Source organism: Onychostruthus taczanowskii, unplaced genomic scaffold (assembly GCF_017590055.1).
Source record: "Onychostruthus taczanowskii isolate IOZ18803 unplaced genomic scaffold, ASM1759005v1 scaffold24, whole genome shotgun sequence".
Taxonomy (NCBI): domain Eukaryota; kingdom Metazoa; phylum Chordata; class Aves; order Passeriformes; family Passeridae; genus Onychostruthus; species Onychostruthus taczanowskii.
Window position 1 is genome coordinate 3,283,201 of NW_024499684.1, and position 17,234 is coordinate 3,300,434.

General features: G+C 44.3%; 1 protein-coding gene across 2 annotated transcripts in view; it reads right to left on the reverse strand.

Annotated features, from left to right (window-relative positions):
• GOLIM4 (golgi integral membrane protein 4) overlaps nt 1-9,511 on the reverse strand; it is a 30,183-nt gene extending 20,672 nt beyond the window's left edge. For both annotated transcript variants that reach the window (XM_041405981.1, XM_041405980.1), the window contains exon 1: nt 8,964-9,511. In XM_041405981.1, the coding sequence (XP_041261915.1) occupies nt 8,964-9,150 (187 nt within the window). In that variant the 5' untranslated portion in view covers nt 9,151-9,511. The remainder of the gene's footprint in view (nt 1-8,963) is intronic.
• Nucleotides 9,512-17,234: the final 7,723 nt, after the last annotated feature.

Sequence of the window (17,234 nt, forward strand, 5' to 3'; positions counted from 1 at the left end):
GACACATTTCATGCTGGGAGGAGATACTACTAATATAACAAGACCTGCTCCCCAAGCTTCCAGCCCTGTATTTCAATCAGTGAATCCGCTTTCAAACAAGATCCACTGATTTCACTACTGATAATCTTATCAGGAACAGCTTATCAAACTGCAGGAGCAGGATTCCCCACCACAGTACAAGCCATGCTGGTCTCAGTATCACAGTCTGAGCTCCATCTATGTCACAGACTCAGCTGGGGGTTTAGCAATAATTGGATGTTCCAGTGACACTGCAAATATCTTGGGAAAAATGGAAGTATTCCCACAATAAAGACAAGGAAATCTCTGTTTTAACTACAGAGCAAGAAAACAACATTACAAAAACCCATTTATTTATCATAGAATGGATTGGCTTGGAAGGGATCTTAAAGCTCAGCTTGTTCCACCCCCCTGCCATGGAAGGCCTTCACTTCCACTAGACCAGGCTGCTCCAAGCCGCAATATTTACAACATATTGAACAACATATTATATAAACATAATATATAATATATAAACAACATAATATATAAATCTAATAATTTATGTCCTTGAAGTTTTCTGGTTTGAATTGCTGCAAAAAAGGACAGAAATAGAGACCAAGGTAAGGTGAAACTGATTGTGTGTGAGGCTTCACTGTGGAACATCCAGGCAGGGATGGACTGCTCTCATTTTGCTCTCTGCAAACCACAGCTGGCACTGTGTGGACTATGAGAATTACCTTGAATTCCAAACAAACTCCCACACTTTGCAATTTACTCACATGATCAAGTAATGGTTTTGTCTAATTACATCTGGTCATGTCAAATTCCTCCTGGAAAACCACACCAAGCACTGACAGTTGTGCTTTTAAAAATGACCCCTGCTTTGACTGAATTCCCTAATCATTTTTTTGCTCACAGTAGTAATAATTTGAGAAGTTTGTATTTAATATCTGGATCTTTACATTCAGGGGATTTTTAAGAGAATGCATAACATGTGCTTTCAGAGATCCTGCACCAAAAATGAGCTATCAGTTAAAATAATCCTGTTCCTCTGACTTACTCAGTATTCCAGGAAGAAGTTCCAACTAAAAAGTTCCAGTAAGCAATTCTAGTTTTGCCTTCACTGCAGTTCTGAAAAATGGGAAATGCTGGAGAATTTGGCACATTAATGCACCCCAGAAACACACACTTGTAATTCTAAGAGATAATTGTGGCCCCCATTCAATTGCAAGGATGACAAGAAAATTAATTTTTAAACCAGAGCAAACATCTACATTTAATAGAATCCTTTTACTGCAGCCTGCCTCACACACTGCCTTTCTTAGAAGTCAATAACACCTCTAGGAAACAACAGATGTAAGGTAAGTTGGGACAGAAGGAAGGATTTCTCATGTTCAAAGAGTAAACTGTAATAGCTGCTGCTAAAAATAAGTTGGAGAAGGGGTATTAAATGTGATTAAATATTTAATCCCTCACAGATAGGCTTCAGACCTGACTTTTATCAGGAAGGAGATCATGTTTCCAGAAATGATTTCCAGTGCACTCCACAAAAGGTTTCTTCCAACCCTTGGTACCACGGGTGGGATCAGCATTGCTGCTTTTCTGTACACAAGTAGATCATAAAGGATTTGGGGGTTTTTTGAGTGATAATAAATGCAAATAGTTCATACAAAACCTGTGTAGTGATTTTAGACTAAAATTAGCAGAGAAACATATAAAAATTGATAAAAGCTGCAGAGACAATAGTTTTCTTCTTACATCACCTCTGAGTCCCTGGGTCTGCAAAACCCTCAGCTCCAGGAAACAAGGGCCTGTTCTCAAAAGTCCTTTACACTTTTTTTCAATTTTATGAAGGTTTAGTGATTGTATCTACATGGTGTCAGGATGTACATAAATATCTATATTCAGGAATTAGTAAAAAATACAGCTTGAAGAAAAAAAGCCCAATCTGTACATGCACAAACTGCATCCAGAAATCAAGAGTTTGAATTAGTGATTCATTTTTTGACTGAAAATGGCTTAGTTGAGTGTGGGGGTGTGGATAGGAGCAGGCTCCTTACTCTGCCCTCTAGGAGCTCAGGCAGGCCATCCTTCTCTCATCAGGTCTGTAATTAAGCCCTGGAAATGACTGCCAAACTCTGGGATCTGAGTCACCTCAGATAGCAGCTCATTTCAGGTACTTTAGGGGAGGGGGGAAAATACAGAGGACAAGGTGGAAAAATTGCAGTTTCTTTTATTGATTAATTAAAATATAGACAGTAGAAAATCTCAGGAGGTTTGGGTTGGGCTACATGACCACAAAAAGATCAGAAGTGCATCCAGCTCCCTTCCTTAAACAAGGACAGCATCCAAGCACGTTGAATTCCTGAATAGCTCACCTCAGGCTCTGACATGACTAGAAATTCACACCCCTGAATCCTGAAAATCCCAAGAAAAATCACCCAATGAAGGATTCAGCTTTAATTACTTGTTCTGTAGAGCTCATTTTTTCCAGTAATCTGATTTATTTAGCTTTCATTACCATCAAACCTCAGAGAAGCACCTGACTTTCAGCAGGGCAGATTGAATTACTTTTTCCCTGCAAGGATCCCATTCCAAAAGGAGCAAAGTGAACTCTGTTAGCCACAAATTGCTGGCAATATCCTCAGCAGCACATCAGAGATGCTATAATGGGCACTCGCATCTCCGAGAGGGTGGAAACCTTACTCATAAGTTGCCCCACCCAAATTCACAGGCTGACAAGCAAACAGCCAGCCCAGTGAGACAATGTGCTTGGAACATCATTTTTAAGGCTCAGGAATTCAGTCAGGCAGGAATATGAGTGTCCAAGAAGCCAGAATGCAAACTCACCACCACCAACCCATCCTGCCTCCCTCCTGCTGCCCCAGCTCTGAAGTGACCACTCAGCTCCACCACTGACAAGCTTTAGGAGGCTTAAATCACCATCAGTAACAAATATTTGGATCTATTTTGCATCATGTTGGCTACCAGGTCTTGTATCAAACTGGGGAGGGAGATCACCAAAGCCCAGGGAAAAAACCCACCCCATTAGCTCATTCTGCTCAAAATTCCTGCGGGCTGCCCTGTGATCCTCAGCCAGGCTCCAGCTGGGGTGCAGAGGGAATGCTGCAGCTCTGGTAGAAAGTTATCCTGGAACTGGTATGTCCACAAGGAAAGAGAACTTGAGCATGGATTACACAAAAATATGGGCACGTGCTCAATTTCTCTTTCAAGTCAGAACTCAGCTCCTGGACATGGAAATTCTGCTATGGACCTGGAAACAAACTTCCTGAGTTAACTGATCTGAGCAGAGCTCCAGCACCTTTTCTGCACTTGGGTTATGAATAACAGCTGGATAATTCCAGATAACCCAAAATCTTGAAGTTGGGCTGCAAAACACACACATAGCTATTTAGTTTATACGTACTTATACAAATGCATATATATATATAAATATACATTACACCATATACCTCTTCCATACCAAAATTCTGCACAATTTCAAGTATTTCATGTTTTTTAATAGTTAGAACATTAAATATCAATTGAAAATGTGAATAGAGGTAAAAAAAAATGGAGCCAGGTGCTCAGAGGAGGTTACAACCCAAAGCTCTCCATTTCATGAAGCCAGGTAGCAGAATTTGGGAAGCTGCACTTGCCATTTCAGGGGAAGTCAGCTCCTGGACATGGAAATTCTGCTATGGACCTGGAAACAAACTTCCTGAGTTAACTGATCTGAGCAGAGCTCCAGCACCTTTTCTGCACTTGGGTTATGAATAACAGCTGGATAATTCCAGATAACCCAAAATCTTAAGGTTGGGCTGCAAAACAGACACATAGCCATTTAGTTTACACGTACTTATATGTACATACAAATGCATATATATATATATAAATATACATTACACCATATACCTCTTCCATACCAAAATTCTGCACAATTTCAAGTATTTCATGTTTTTTAATAGTTAGAACATTAAATATCAATTGAAAATGTGAATGGAGGTAAAAAAAAATGGAGCCAGGTGCTCAGAGGAGGTTACAACCCAAAGCTCTCCATTTCATGAAGCCAGGTAGCAGAATTTGGGAAGCTGCACTTGCCATTTCAGGGGAAGTACACACAAAACCAACCTCTCCTCTTATAGTGCTACCAGGGATCTCTCAGGCAGCAAGAAAACACTGTCAAAGTGCTGCAGTGTTATGTGCAACCTGAAGTCACAGGAATGACAGGAATTCAGGATTCTGTTATTAGGAAGAGCAACCAAACACACAGGAGCTGCAGCAGATGCAGCTCTACTTGTCTGATGCATGTGAAAAATAAGCCATTAAAAGTAGTGCTGGTTCTTCCCAGCCCTGCCAATCAAGGTACAAGTTTAGGGCACTGTAAGAAAGGGATCTAATAGTGAAGTACACCCAGAACTGTGTGATGTCAGAGCAGCTTTGGCATCTGTGCAGTTTGCTCGCAGGTATGATAAATATTAACAACTGAGGTGACACAGAACTGCAGTGCATTGTGCAATTCCACACTCCTAAAGCTACCATAGGTCTGACCAGCCCCCAGCAGGTCACCCCCTTGGGGAGCCTTCATTTAGGACATCTGGCACAACAGGCACAGAGTAATCTACATTTGCTTTACAGCCATTGCTTTCTAGCACTGGATCAGAAACCTCTGAGGAAATCCACACCTTGGCCACAGCAGGGAAAAGTCCCAAGCCCAGAGTCCCTGTTGGGCTGGCTGCCAGGATCACAGGACAGCCTCAGGCTGCACAGAGATTGCACAAAGCCATCAGACTCTGACAGGAAGAGCAGAAAAAATAAGGTAGTAAGAGGCACTAACTGTAGGCTGTTATTAGGATTAGGGATTAAAACAGATTAAACAGATTAAAATAGTACACAAGGGGTTACTTAACACCCAGAGGATAAGACAACAGAAGCTGCAAGGGCTGATGTCTGCAGATACTTTCAGTCCTGCAGCAGTCACAGGTACAATCAGGCTCACCTGCAGCTCTCAGTGTGGTTCTGTTCTAGAAACTGAAGCCTGTTACTGTATGGCCAATAGTTCAAGACTTAGACTGACACAGTTTTAAAGGAAGCAAAAAGCATCAAGTTTTGCTTTTATCACTTTAAGGAGTACTAAGTAAGATTATCTCCATGTTTCAAATGTATACAGTGCTCAGAGAATGAGACTTTAAAATAATCAGCTTACTGGGAAGATCAGCTTCTCTGTGAAAGACCTTCTAGATAACAATTACTTCAGGTTTTCTCAGCAGTCAAAAAATTTTGTGTCATCTCTGCATTTTGCCCTTGGTATTCCCTTTGTGGATTACAAAAGTGGCCCTACTTTCTCCATGCCCAGCAGAACTTTGTTAGAGAAAAATATCAAAGTCTGATATTCTTCTACAAAATCTTCTGCAATCTGATCCTTTAAAGGGGGTGAGTTTAAGATCCCAGCCTCTCTAACTCAGTTATTTTGTTTCCCAGGTCTGCCACCCTTCCCTTGGTACCCTGGGCTCATTCCAAGGGGCACAAACACTTCTCAGCAGAGTGGCTGAAGCTGTGAACACCAGGGAGAGCAGAACCCCCCAAATCCACGGCCATGGGCTGTGCAGATCAGGTGTGTGTGTTAAATGATTCTGAGACTCCTCCTGCCCCATTTCCCAGTGATCTGTGCATTCTGCCCTGGTATTTTCCCACATGTTCCCAGGAGATGGAGCCTCCTTCAGGTGTTGCTGTTTGAGCAAAACCAGGCAATGAAAAAGATAAAAATCTAAGACAGATGGCTTTTCATGGAAAAACAGAAAGAACAGCTCATTCGGGCATGAAGAACTGGCAAATACCAAAAAGAAGGTTGTTGTTACCTACACAGATGAAAAAAACCCATAAAAACATGAAAAATAGTACAGGGGACAGCAAGAAGTGAAGGGAGCTGCACTCTGAGCTGAGGATCTTGATTCAGATTTTGGACAGACCAAAGGCATTCAGGTCCTGGTCTGCCACTGTGTCCATAAACTCAGGAGTGTCCATGAACCTCAGGCATTTCACAAATGGACTCAAGTTTCACTCACAAGCCCTGACAGGGGAACTCCCAAGCTCCTCTGTGTGCAATCAGGGAAGCAACTGCCTTTGTGGGCTCCAGCAGCCACAACAAAACCCCACAAAAAGTCAGACAACAGGTGATACTTCACTGCCCTCCAAGAGATCACTCCAGTCAGTCCCAGGGCACAGCCAGCCTGCCACAATACAGCCCCAGCATTCTCAAAAACACCACTTTTAGAAGTTGCCTTTTTATTTTTGTAGTTTACATTTAAACCTATAAAAGCCTCCTGATGAAATGGTTGTTCAGGAAACAGAAGTCCAAGGTACCATTTTCTGCTCAGCTTTAAAGTCTTACCCAAGCACCCAGGAGAGCTGTGAACACCAAGAAATCAATCCCTGTTGCTGCAGCACCCTCCTTTCCTTTAACTTTGCCTTTTAAGTGGTTTATTTTTAAAAGATTTCAGAGTGCTTCCATCACATTTCAGGCCCCAAAGTTATCTCTAGTCCAGGATCTATAGAGAAACTGGTTATGCTGCATGGAAAAGATAAGCTGCATTATTTTACCAATGCAATACTTTAATTTTATTGTTCTCATAAAGCAATAAACTCAAAGAATAATCTTTGGACAGCCAAGACACGTAGCTCAGATATTCATAGAGGGGTATTTTTTTTTTTTTAATTTGGCAACAGAAACATGGTTGATTTAAAATCCAGGTTATTTAAAATCAAAAGTTCAAAGTGCAGTTCAGATACTGCACCTGCAAACTGGAATTGCTGTCAGCATTTTATGCTGTTTCCACGTCTCTGCTTAAAGAAAATTCCCTCCTGTTGTTCCATAACAAAGAGTTAAACAGGAATGGGTTTGGTGGTGGATATCACCAGTCAGCCTGTGTCTCTGCAGGTGACCTGGGTACAGGCTCTGAATTCTCTGTGTTCTCCTCACTAACAAACTCCTGCTGCAGAAATCCAGGTGATTGTGCAGGAGAGGCCATTGTGGAAAGACAGGGAAGAAAAGTTGATTTCCCAGGTCCTCTAGAGTCCTCAGGAACAGAACTTCCCTTTACTATAGTGGGAGATTAGGCAGCCAGGAGCTGCTGCTGCAGTTGGTATTTCTCTGGGCTCTCACCCTTAGATCTAAGAGCTACTTCCAGAACACAGGAAAATTGAACCATTTTTTATTGTTACATTTTATTTTTTCTTGTATTCTGTGACTTAATTGCCAGTGATTATTTTTTTAAAACAGGGTTTATTGCTACCGTATTTGGCATAGATAAATTCTCCTGCTTAATGGGCTTGATACACTGGCATGGATCCCAGAACCATGTGAGTTTATTGCACGGATCATCAAATCTATTAATGTTACCAGATCCTGGTCCACATCTCACATTTCACATTGATACACTGAAACAAGCAAGAGAATTACAGAAAATGCAGCTCCCACAATTGCCTGCTGCTTCCACCAACACACTTGGATACATGGTGGCTACTCAAAATCATGTTTCAAGCTTGCAAAGTTCAAATCAACAGTCCAGACCTCACATATCTGACCCAGAGAATCTCTCCCCTGTAGCAGGACAAAGTCTGTTCACGCTCCTCTTTGGCAAAGCTGGAGCAACAGAAAAAGCCAACTTGTCAAATTTTAGCTGAGAACAAGATGTTCCTGTGTCCTCTGTTGGCAAATGCACAGCCTAGCAAGAGTAGCCCTTTAGCCATCTGCCACACACCCCCTTCCCAGGCAAACCTTTACACCTTTTCTGTGACTAAAATGAAGGTTTCTGGCAAAGAGCTCCCTGGTATTACCTGGAAATGGCCTGAAATTGAAATACTAAGTAAGAGTGGTGTCAGCTGGTGATCAAACACATTGAAGGAAGCAATCACTGTAAGAATCTAACAGCACAAACCCAACTCTGTGCTCTCTGCCACACAAACTGTGTGCTGCCAGGCATGCTTTGATGGATGCTTCCACAGGGAAAAGGATGGCTGAGGATCACCCTGAAGTTTAGTGCTGCTACAGCAGATCCCTCTGATTCTTCTTTCATGCTGTTTTGAGAGAGAAAACTTGAAAGATGGCTCTGGGCTTTGTGCTGACCTGATAACCTTGCACTTTACAATTAGAGAGGTGCTGAGGTCTTTCACTTCCCAGACCATTGATGTTTCAGGTACATCCCTGCTGCTTTGCTTCTGATTTCTTAGCATGCAGATGTTAGACACGGACAACTTTTCATCTTCAACTACAGGACCCACATCTGCTGCATCCCTAAACCAAGATACACAAGGATCTGTACTTATGTGGCACCTTTAAGCCAAGAAATTCGAAGTTATTCCAAAAGTAATAGAGCACCCTTACCCAAATAACTTACTTGAACTTTACTTTTAAAACACCCTTTTAAACCAATAAGAAATTCGAAGTTATTCCAAAATAGAGCACCCTTATCCAAATAACTTACTTGAACTTTACTTTTAAAACACCCTTTAAAACCACTTTATTAGAATACTCCTCTCCTCCACCCTGGAGCTATTTAAGTTTTATGTTGCCCAGGAGCTGCCGATGGATGCTCAACACAAAACCCTGCAAGACAAATGGGGTTTTTGTGGGGAAAGCCCACAAAAATCCCAGACTGGACACAGTCTGCACCGCACGCCTGCCTTTCCCTTTTGAGCCGGGAATCGCCAAGCGATGTGCAGTCCTTTGGGAATAAGAGTCACCACGGGATGTGCGGGAGAGAGAGGGCATGAGAGCTCTGGAGGGATCCACAACACCTCCCCCGACCTCGGCGGGGCAGGGAGACCCTACAACCCCACAGGCTGGAGGAGAAGAAGAGGAAGAAGGAGCAAAACTTTGAGAGAGGTTGGACAGCCGGAGGAGGAGGAGGAGGGTGCTCTGCAAGCCTTGGGAAAGGGCAGCAGAGGCTCTGCCGAGGGAGTACCTTGTAACTGAGCCGAGAGCGACTCCTGATGCTGCTGGTACTTGAGCGCCGTGGCCTCAGCCTTCCTCAGCTGGCCCTGCAGCTCGTAGTAGAGCATCGCCCCGTACAGGAACCCGAACACCACGGTCAGCAGCAGCAGCGTCTGGAAAATCCGCTTCTGTTTCCGGGAGCACATCCCGTTGCCCATGTCCCCGGCGGGGTCCCGAGGGCCCCCGCCCGTCACGGCTCAGCAGCGGGCGGGAGGCGGCGGCATCGGAGGCCCCGGGAGGAGCAGGAGGAGGAGGAGGAGAAGGAGGAAGGGACAGAGGGACGGCGGAGGCGGGGCCGGCCCAGCGTTTCAGCCCCTGGGCACGGCCGTGGCGCCCGGGGCGGTCTCTGCGGTGCGGGCAGCAGCGGGGCTCATGCCGGGGATGCTCCGCGTCCCTGTGGCCGTGTAGCCGGTCCCTGCGGCCGGGGGGATCTGCGGGGAACAAAGGCAGGTCCCGGCCCCGCACTGACGTGTCCCCGCTCGGCCGCGGCTCCCCCGCTGCGGGATCCCCGAAGGAAGTCCCGCTCCGGGCGCGGCCTCATTGGGTCGGGCCGCGGGGCTCTGCCCTCCCTCCGGAGCGCATTGGGTGCCCGCCGCGTCCGTCCGCAGCGGGCCGCGCTTCCCGCCCGCCCCTCCAGCCTCCGGCTTCAGCCCTCAGACCCTCATCCCCGCATCTCCTCAGTCCCTCATCCCTGCATCCCCGCGTCCCCCTGAGCTCCGCATCGCCTCAGCACCGCATCCCCCTCAGCCCCATATCCCCTCAGCCCCACATCCCCTCAGCCCCTCAGCCCCGCATCCCCTCAGCCCCTCATGCTCTCATCCCCTCATTCCCGCATTCCCCGGTGCGGGACCGCCTCGGGAACGGGGCTCATGCGGTGATGAGTGGAGCTGTGGCACCGGGGCTGTGGCAGCGGAGGTGACAGAGGGGCTGTGGCAGCGGGGGTGACAGAGGGGGTGGCACCGGGGCTGTCGGGGCTGTGACAGCGGGGGTGACAGGGGGCTGTGACAGAGGGGCTGTGACAGAGAGGCTGTGGCAGCGGGGGTGACAGAGGGGGTGGCACCGGGGCTGTGACAGAGGGGCTGTGGCAGCGGAGGTGACAGAGGGGCTGTGACAGAGAGGGTGACACCGGGGCTGTGGCAGCGGGGGTGACACCGGGGCTGTGGCAGAGGGGGTGACAGAGGGGGTGACAGAGAGGGTGACACCGGGGCTGTGGCAGCAGGGGTGACAGAGGGGCTGTGACAGAGGGGCTGTGACAGAGGGGGTGACACACAGCGAGTGCCCCAGTGGCACCGCCGGGACCGTCTGGGGCTCAGGGGCACCGGGAAGACAAAGCGCCAAAGAGCCTCTTGCAGTCCAGCCCCTGAGGTGTTCATGGAATCGCAGGATGGTTTGGGTTGGGAGGGACCTTAAAGATCACCCAGTGCCACCCCTGCCATGGCAGGGACACCTCCCACTGTCCCAGGCTGCTCCAAGCCTGGCCTTGGGCACTGCCAGGGATTCCCAGCTTCTCTGGGAATTCCAGCCCAGCCCCTCCTCACCCTCACAAAGAAGAATTCTTCCCCAGTATCCCATCTGAACCTACTCATCACATTGATCTGGTTTTTCATAGCTTTGTTCTGGGTGTTGATTGTCACAACCTTCACTGTCCTTGGTTTTTCTTCCCCCAGAGCCCAGCCCAGGCCACTGGTGCATCTCAGCTCCCAAAAATGTGCCATCCTAATTCAGTGCTCCCAAATCCCTCTGTGGTGCTGGAAAACATGTCACGTATACTTCATCAGCACAAGTTCAGACTTAGCCTAAATACAGCTCCCTCTCCTTAGTGTATTTTATTACAGAACAAACAAAACCCAATCAACTCTCAAGCTAAACTAGAAGAATAAGCAAAAAATCAAATTAATATGCCAAAGTTATTTTTGTCCTAAATATATTTAACTCATAAATCTGTGTTTTGCATAGGCATTACTCTGGCCTTAGTGGAAAAACAACATCAAAGAAGCTCAAGAAATTCTTATTCAAATATTCTGCATATTCCAGTAATTAATAGCAGTCAGTACCACAAGCTAATATGATTTCTATGTGTATTTCAAATATCTGTTTGATATATTCTCATTTAATGGAATCCCTTGCTCTCATCTGAGGACCAAAGTATTTGAAATTAGGAGTTAGACACCCAAGAAGGAACTGTAATTGCTTTGAAACAGCGATGATTTGAAAAAAAAAAGAAAAAAATATTTTCTCTTGTCTTTAGGAAGCTTCCTGGGGTAATCAAAGTTGCATTTAAAATCTTTTCTTCCAACCCTAATTGGTTCAAGGTGAGGTATTTTCATGCTGGTTTAGAGTATCCATTTCTTTCACAAAAAAATTTCAGGAAGTTTCTTAGTATCACCCAAGCTCCAGCTCCCCTCCCTCTACCAAACTCCTTCAGAGCTGTCCTGTGCTTTTGCCATTTCCAGGCTCTTCAGGCTGAGCTCTGCTGAGCAAAATGAGATAATTCTTTATTTTTGGACTGAGTCTTTCAAATCACCGGAGGTGATTTATACTGCAGCATTACAGCTCTTCAAATGATTTAATTTTTTTGTGTTTCCACTTGTTGCTTACATTACCACTCATAAAACCAGTATGTGTCTTCAGTTTTGATTGCTTTGCACTGGAGAATAATTGGCTAACATTTCAAAATGTTCAAAATGATAAAATGTAAATTTAAAAGGACACTGAACCCACAATGCTATTTAATATCTATTCCAAATACATTTAATTGATTATGGTGTAAATATACTTTAACTGCTAGTAGAAATTGGCAATATTATTAACAAATACTAGGGAGAAAAAAAGCAAATTACTATCTCATTTTGTTTAATCAAATATTACTTATATTCAGTAGCTGCTAGTGATAGATCTCTTCAGTTCATGTAAATTGTGATTCTCCATGAACAAACCAATTAAAGATGAAATGAGGAATTTATTGGGAGCAAGGGACTATTATGCAAAGCTATTAAGCAAATTTGAATTGGAAGTCCCAAAATAGAAAGGTTTGGACCTAAAAGAGGCTGTAATAGATTAAAAAGCATTAAATTAGTTGCTAGGAGAGAAATGCAACTTGGTCTAATCTCTGGATACGTTCCTGATCTAATCAGGAGAGATGAGGGATGGGCGGCTTCCAGCATGGGGAGGCTGCAGAGGGAATTGGTGGCAGGAATTCACACAGAGCCATTTGTCAGCTCTGCTTTCATCTCCTGGCCACAGAGGCTTGTGCAACCTCGGGGAGCTCGGGGGGTTTGTGCTGCTCAGCCCCAGCCGTTGGCCACAGATTGGCCAATTCCATCACATCTAACCAAGGAACGTTGAGCAAAATGAAGTTCCTCTAAGCTGTGAGAAAAGTGTAAATCATAACCCGGGAAGTTCCTCTCCATGTACTCAGATCTGGGTAACTGAGAACCTGAGCAGGGGAGAGATGTCAGAAAAATCCCATTTCCTTCGGACACAGGTTCTCATCAACCACAAGATGTGGGAAGTGCACCCCTCTGTAATTCGGACACCACAGAACTGCATTTTTTGGTCTGCTCTTTTCCTTTGCTTATTTTCCTCCTCATAAGATAATTTTCTTGTATTTTCTGTCACTTTTTATCACTAAACTCTATGCCACAATTATTACATCTCTAATAAAAATGATCATTGAACAGCTTTGAGTTTTTCCAGAGCACAGCAGCTAAACAGATCAGGCAGCAGGTCTTTTAGTTATTTGTATTTTATTTTAATCTTCCCAGTCAATGGATCAGAGATCCCAAGCAATGGAAATGCACGGGGCAGGTTGTCCCACACAAGTCACAGAACATTTCTTTGCCTGCCAGAAGTTAAGGAATGTCATGGCAAGGCTTCTGTTGTTATCTCTCCAGCTACAAGGTACATTCCAGCTGCAGATGTTTAACCTTTTTGTCCAGTGGCTAAAGCTTACTGAGACACACCAAGATTGTTTTAACATGCAGTGTCATCTCTTAGTGATCAGAAGCTGCAGGAATAAAAAGATTGGACTTGAAGAGGTGAATGCTTCTGGGAAAATTGAATTTACCCCTGCTTGAGGTCACAGTTTGTGACATTGGGGAAAGTCAGGATTTTTAGAGCTGAGCTATGTCTGAGTGTCCAGCTTGAGTAATCAGTTGAATTCTGTTTGCTGATGTTCAGATTAGAGGTGAGAACAAGAGGGTTGTGTTTTAATATAGAAAGTTCTGTGCTATTTAATATTCTGGGGGAAAAAATAATCAAACACAAGGCATCCCAAAATGGACACTCCAAGATATCAGAGCTCTGACATTTATGTTCTGGTGCCCCCAGTTCTGGATGTGGAATAGGAGATGATGATTGACTTTTACTTCATGGATGCACATAAAGACACCTTTTTGTAAATCCTTCAGCATTCATATGGGGGTGAAACACTGCTGAGAAAATTTGTGGGGATACAATGAGTAATTTAAACAATTCCCCACTGAGAAATGTGAGAAATGTGGTTCCTGGTGGCAATGCCTGAGGAGGCTACACTGGGACTTTATCTTGTTTCCTGACTTAAAACAGTCTTGTCATTTTACTGGCTCAAAACCATTATCCTTTGTGAATAATTCATGCAGGTAAGTGGATGCATTCAAATGTACAGCTGTCGTTGCAGGACTTGGAAGCAGTGGAGCTGTATTTGCCACGGAGCTACAAATTTACTTTACTGCATTAACATGCAGGATGCACTTGGAATGGCCATATGTGACTCTGTGTCACTGTCATGCAGTCACCACAGCTGAAATTCAGTGCATCCCCTGCTGGAGCCATTAGTTGCCTGTCAAGGCAGAACAACTTCTAAGAAACACTGAAATTTGATCAGCCTTTTGCTGCAATCCCCAGGGGGAAAAAAAACCCCTCCTCATGCCATTACATGCTCCATTGTTCTCAACATGACAACTTCCATAAAAACAGTAGTAAACACTTAAAATAAAGAGTAGAACCCATATCTTTTAAACAGTGAATTGACTTTAAGCAGTGGTCAGATGATCCACCTTGTGAGAAATTTGCAATTGGAAACCCCTGTTCCTGAGGAACAAAAAAGAAAAATAATAATCTTTGAGTGCTATTGATAATTTGGATACTCCTACAATTAAGGGGCAGGATATTTGAGCCTTTGGGCACTGATCTAATGGCACATTTTGTGCATTTTCACAGGGATCTGTTGGTATTTTGCTTCTGTGTGGTTTTCTGATGCTGCAGATCCCTCTGAACCAGTGGGTGAAATAGAAACAACAGTTTGGGCTGCCCCGAGGATGAACAACTGCACATCAAAGCCCTAGGGCTCTGCCTGCAGCCTGGGAATGGGAGGGAAAAATCCCAAATGGGGGGAAAAATCCCAAATGGGGGGAAAATCCCAAGTGGGAGGAAAAATCCCTGACTCCTGGGGGAGCACCAGGCAGGTGTGAGGACACAGGAGCCTGGTGGGCCCTCCGTGCCTGGAGTTTTAGGGAATTCTCTGTCCTGTCTGCAGGGGAAGGGGCTGCCCAACGTTGCTGTTCCAAAGGACAGCAGTTGCATTCTGCTTTTTATGACTTAGAGGAAATTGTTGAGCTTGGGAAGGCTGACTGCAGACTTTATTTCTCTCTCATACACAGGATAATCTCCAGTGATTACTTTTTCCTGGTGCATTTCCCGTTGGGCTGTCCAGAGGCCGTGGCAGATGCAGGAGTAAATAGGTCAGTGAATTTTGAATTATTCCATCCCCTGCTTTTTCCAGTCTTGTCACACTTATCCACTGTTTTATTTTTTTTTTTCAGTCTTTGTTTTTCCAGCACCTGAATAAAAGCCAGAGTCTGATATCCCACAGCTGTAAAGCTGCCTGGCCTTCCAGAAATCCCATCTTCATAATTGTTTACATTATCATTGCACTGTAAGATAGTGAGTGATGAACTAATGTACATTCCTTAGTGTTTATGTCTGGGATGTCCTTGTGACTTTTAAAGGATCTGAAATGGAGACTTTCAAATGGAGTTTGGAAGCTCTTACTTTGTCAAATTAATTTGAGGAGAGAAAAACAACCACTCAGGAATTTATGTTTAAAATCTGAAGAAATGTAGATAAAGAATTCTAAGTGAGCTTAAAATGAACTCAGGACTTCAACAGCCATATCCACATTCATTTTCATGGGACTGTTATCTCTGTTAATGATATTATCATGGCCTGGCAGACTCAGAAACAGAAGCTGTTTATCCAGTCAATTACAGGGTTATCCCCAAATACTAGTTTTAATTTAATTTGAGTTATTGACTTCTAGCTTCTTGCTGTTCACCAGGAAAATGTGTGCAGGCTTTTTTCCCAAAACATGACTGTCTTTCGTAATTGTTAGTTTTGGAAGGGCTTTGCTGTTACATTACCATCTAAAATTAGTTCCAGTCCAAAGGAATTCTACATATTTGTTTGGGAATGTATAAGAGTATGGAGGAGTGGAGAAAAGGGCTGAATTTGAGAAAGACCTGCTGAAAAATCTCTTCTGCAAGATATCCAAAATTACTTCAGTCCTATTAGTGAGAATTACTCTTGACTACTTCTTGTTGAAAGAATTCATGTGTTTTATTTGCTACCAAAGCCTAATTTGAGGCATTCTCTTATTTCCTGGAAGCTGAATGGCTGCTGGCAGCTCTCAGTCACCGCTGCATCAGTTTTCCTCACAGCTTTCCCTGTTTCCCAGCTCCCTGCTCTGTCTGGAATCAGGGTGTTCCTGCAGAGGTCAGGTTTATTATGCACATGAGTGAGGATGGCAAAGTAAATAACCTCTAAGGACTCGAATGATGAAGGCCCTAAAAGAAATAATTAATGGCTGTACCAGTCAGACTCCTGAACCAGCTGTAGAAACCACACTGGAAATTGATCTTTTTTGTCTGTGAGAAAACATAACTTGGCTTTTGGCTTGGATCCATCCAGCACTGTAAGGAGAGGAAAAAATATGCAGTGAGCTGTTTGTTTTTGTAGTTATTAAAACCGATGAGCTCAGAGTTTGGAAATGCTGAAAAAAAAAAAAAAAAAAAAAAAAAAAAAAAGGAGAGAAGACCTGGAGCCAAGCGAAGGGAATCCGCACGCAGGGTGGAGAGGGAATGTTGGATATCGGTGCCACCTAGTGGGAATTCTCCAGAAGATCGAGGAGAGCCAGACTGCTGCTTTTCACCCTAAAAAAAGTCTCTTAGAGAAATAAAGAAATCATTGATGATGGTGTGGGCACTCAGCAGCGTCTATAAGTAAGGCTGGGAGTGTGTGAGATGGAGGCTACAGGTGGTGGATGGAAAAAGTAAAGTTAATTAAATCTCTGGTACAGCTCCTTACAAGGGCACTGTGTCTTTTAGAGTCAGGTAACAAAAAACCCCTAACACTGCTCAGTGGGTGCAGGGGAGCTCTCTGTGGAATTTTGCCCTGGAAAGGTTGGGGAGGGGGTCGAGACGGTGCACATGCAGGATTTGTTAACCATACCTGGGCTGAAGTGCTTGGAGGCAATGGAGCTCGTAAAGTTTTACAAGCATTTACACAGCACATTTACATTGTGAATAAAGAAGTGCTACAGCTGCTGGTAAGAACCTCTGCACGGAGTTACTGCCTTGTAAATAATGAGCCTTGAGAGCAAACTGTGCTCACCTTCAGTATCAGACATTCTTGTGCTCTGGCCATGATGATGAACAGTTCCTGAGAGCCACAAAGCCCAGCTCAGTACGTGCCTTTTCTTGTTTGATTGAAAAAAACCTTTCATTTCCTTAGGAAATGATGTTGCAATCAGACAAGGACATTGTGTTTGTGTGTCGTTCACTTTTGTTCACTTTCAAACTTTGTTTAACTTAAGCAAATTTACCAGAGGGCAGTAATCTCAGATAGGACATTCCTGAAAGTTTCATGGAAATAAGTGTCCAGGTAGAGGAGAGTCAGCCAGGGGGAAAAGTGCCATCAGCTGGCCCCTGATAACATGGAAAAATATTTAATACATACTGCTAGCACAGAAAAAAACCTACCATTACTTTTCATAGTAAACTATAAACCACAAGATTTTCAAAGATAATCTTCTGCTGGAAGTATTTGTTTAGGCAAAAGTAACAGAAAAGTGGTAGTAAAACAGGAATGTGAGTGGGACTGGGGCATTGAGCAGCAGCAGGGGTTTTACTCCTGATTCCACTCTGCAGTGGGACCCCAGCACACTGCCTGGCACCCTGGCACCACTGAATGCCACTAGGATTCTCAG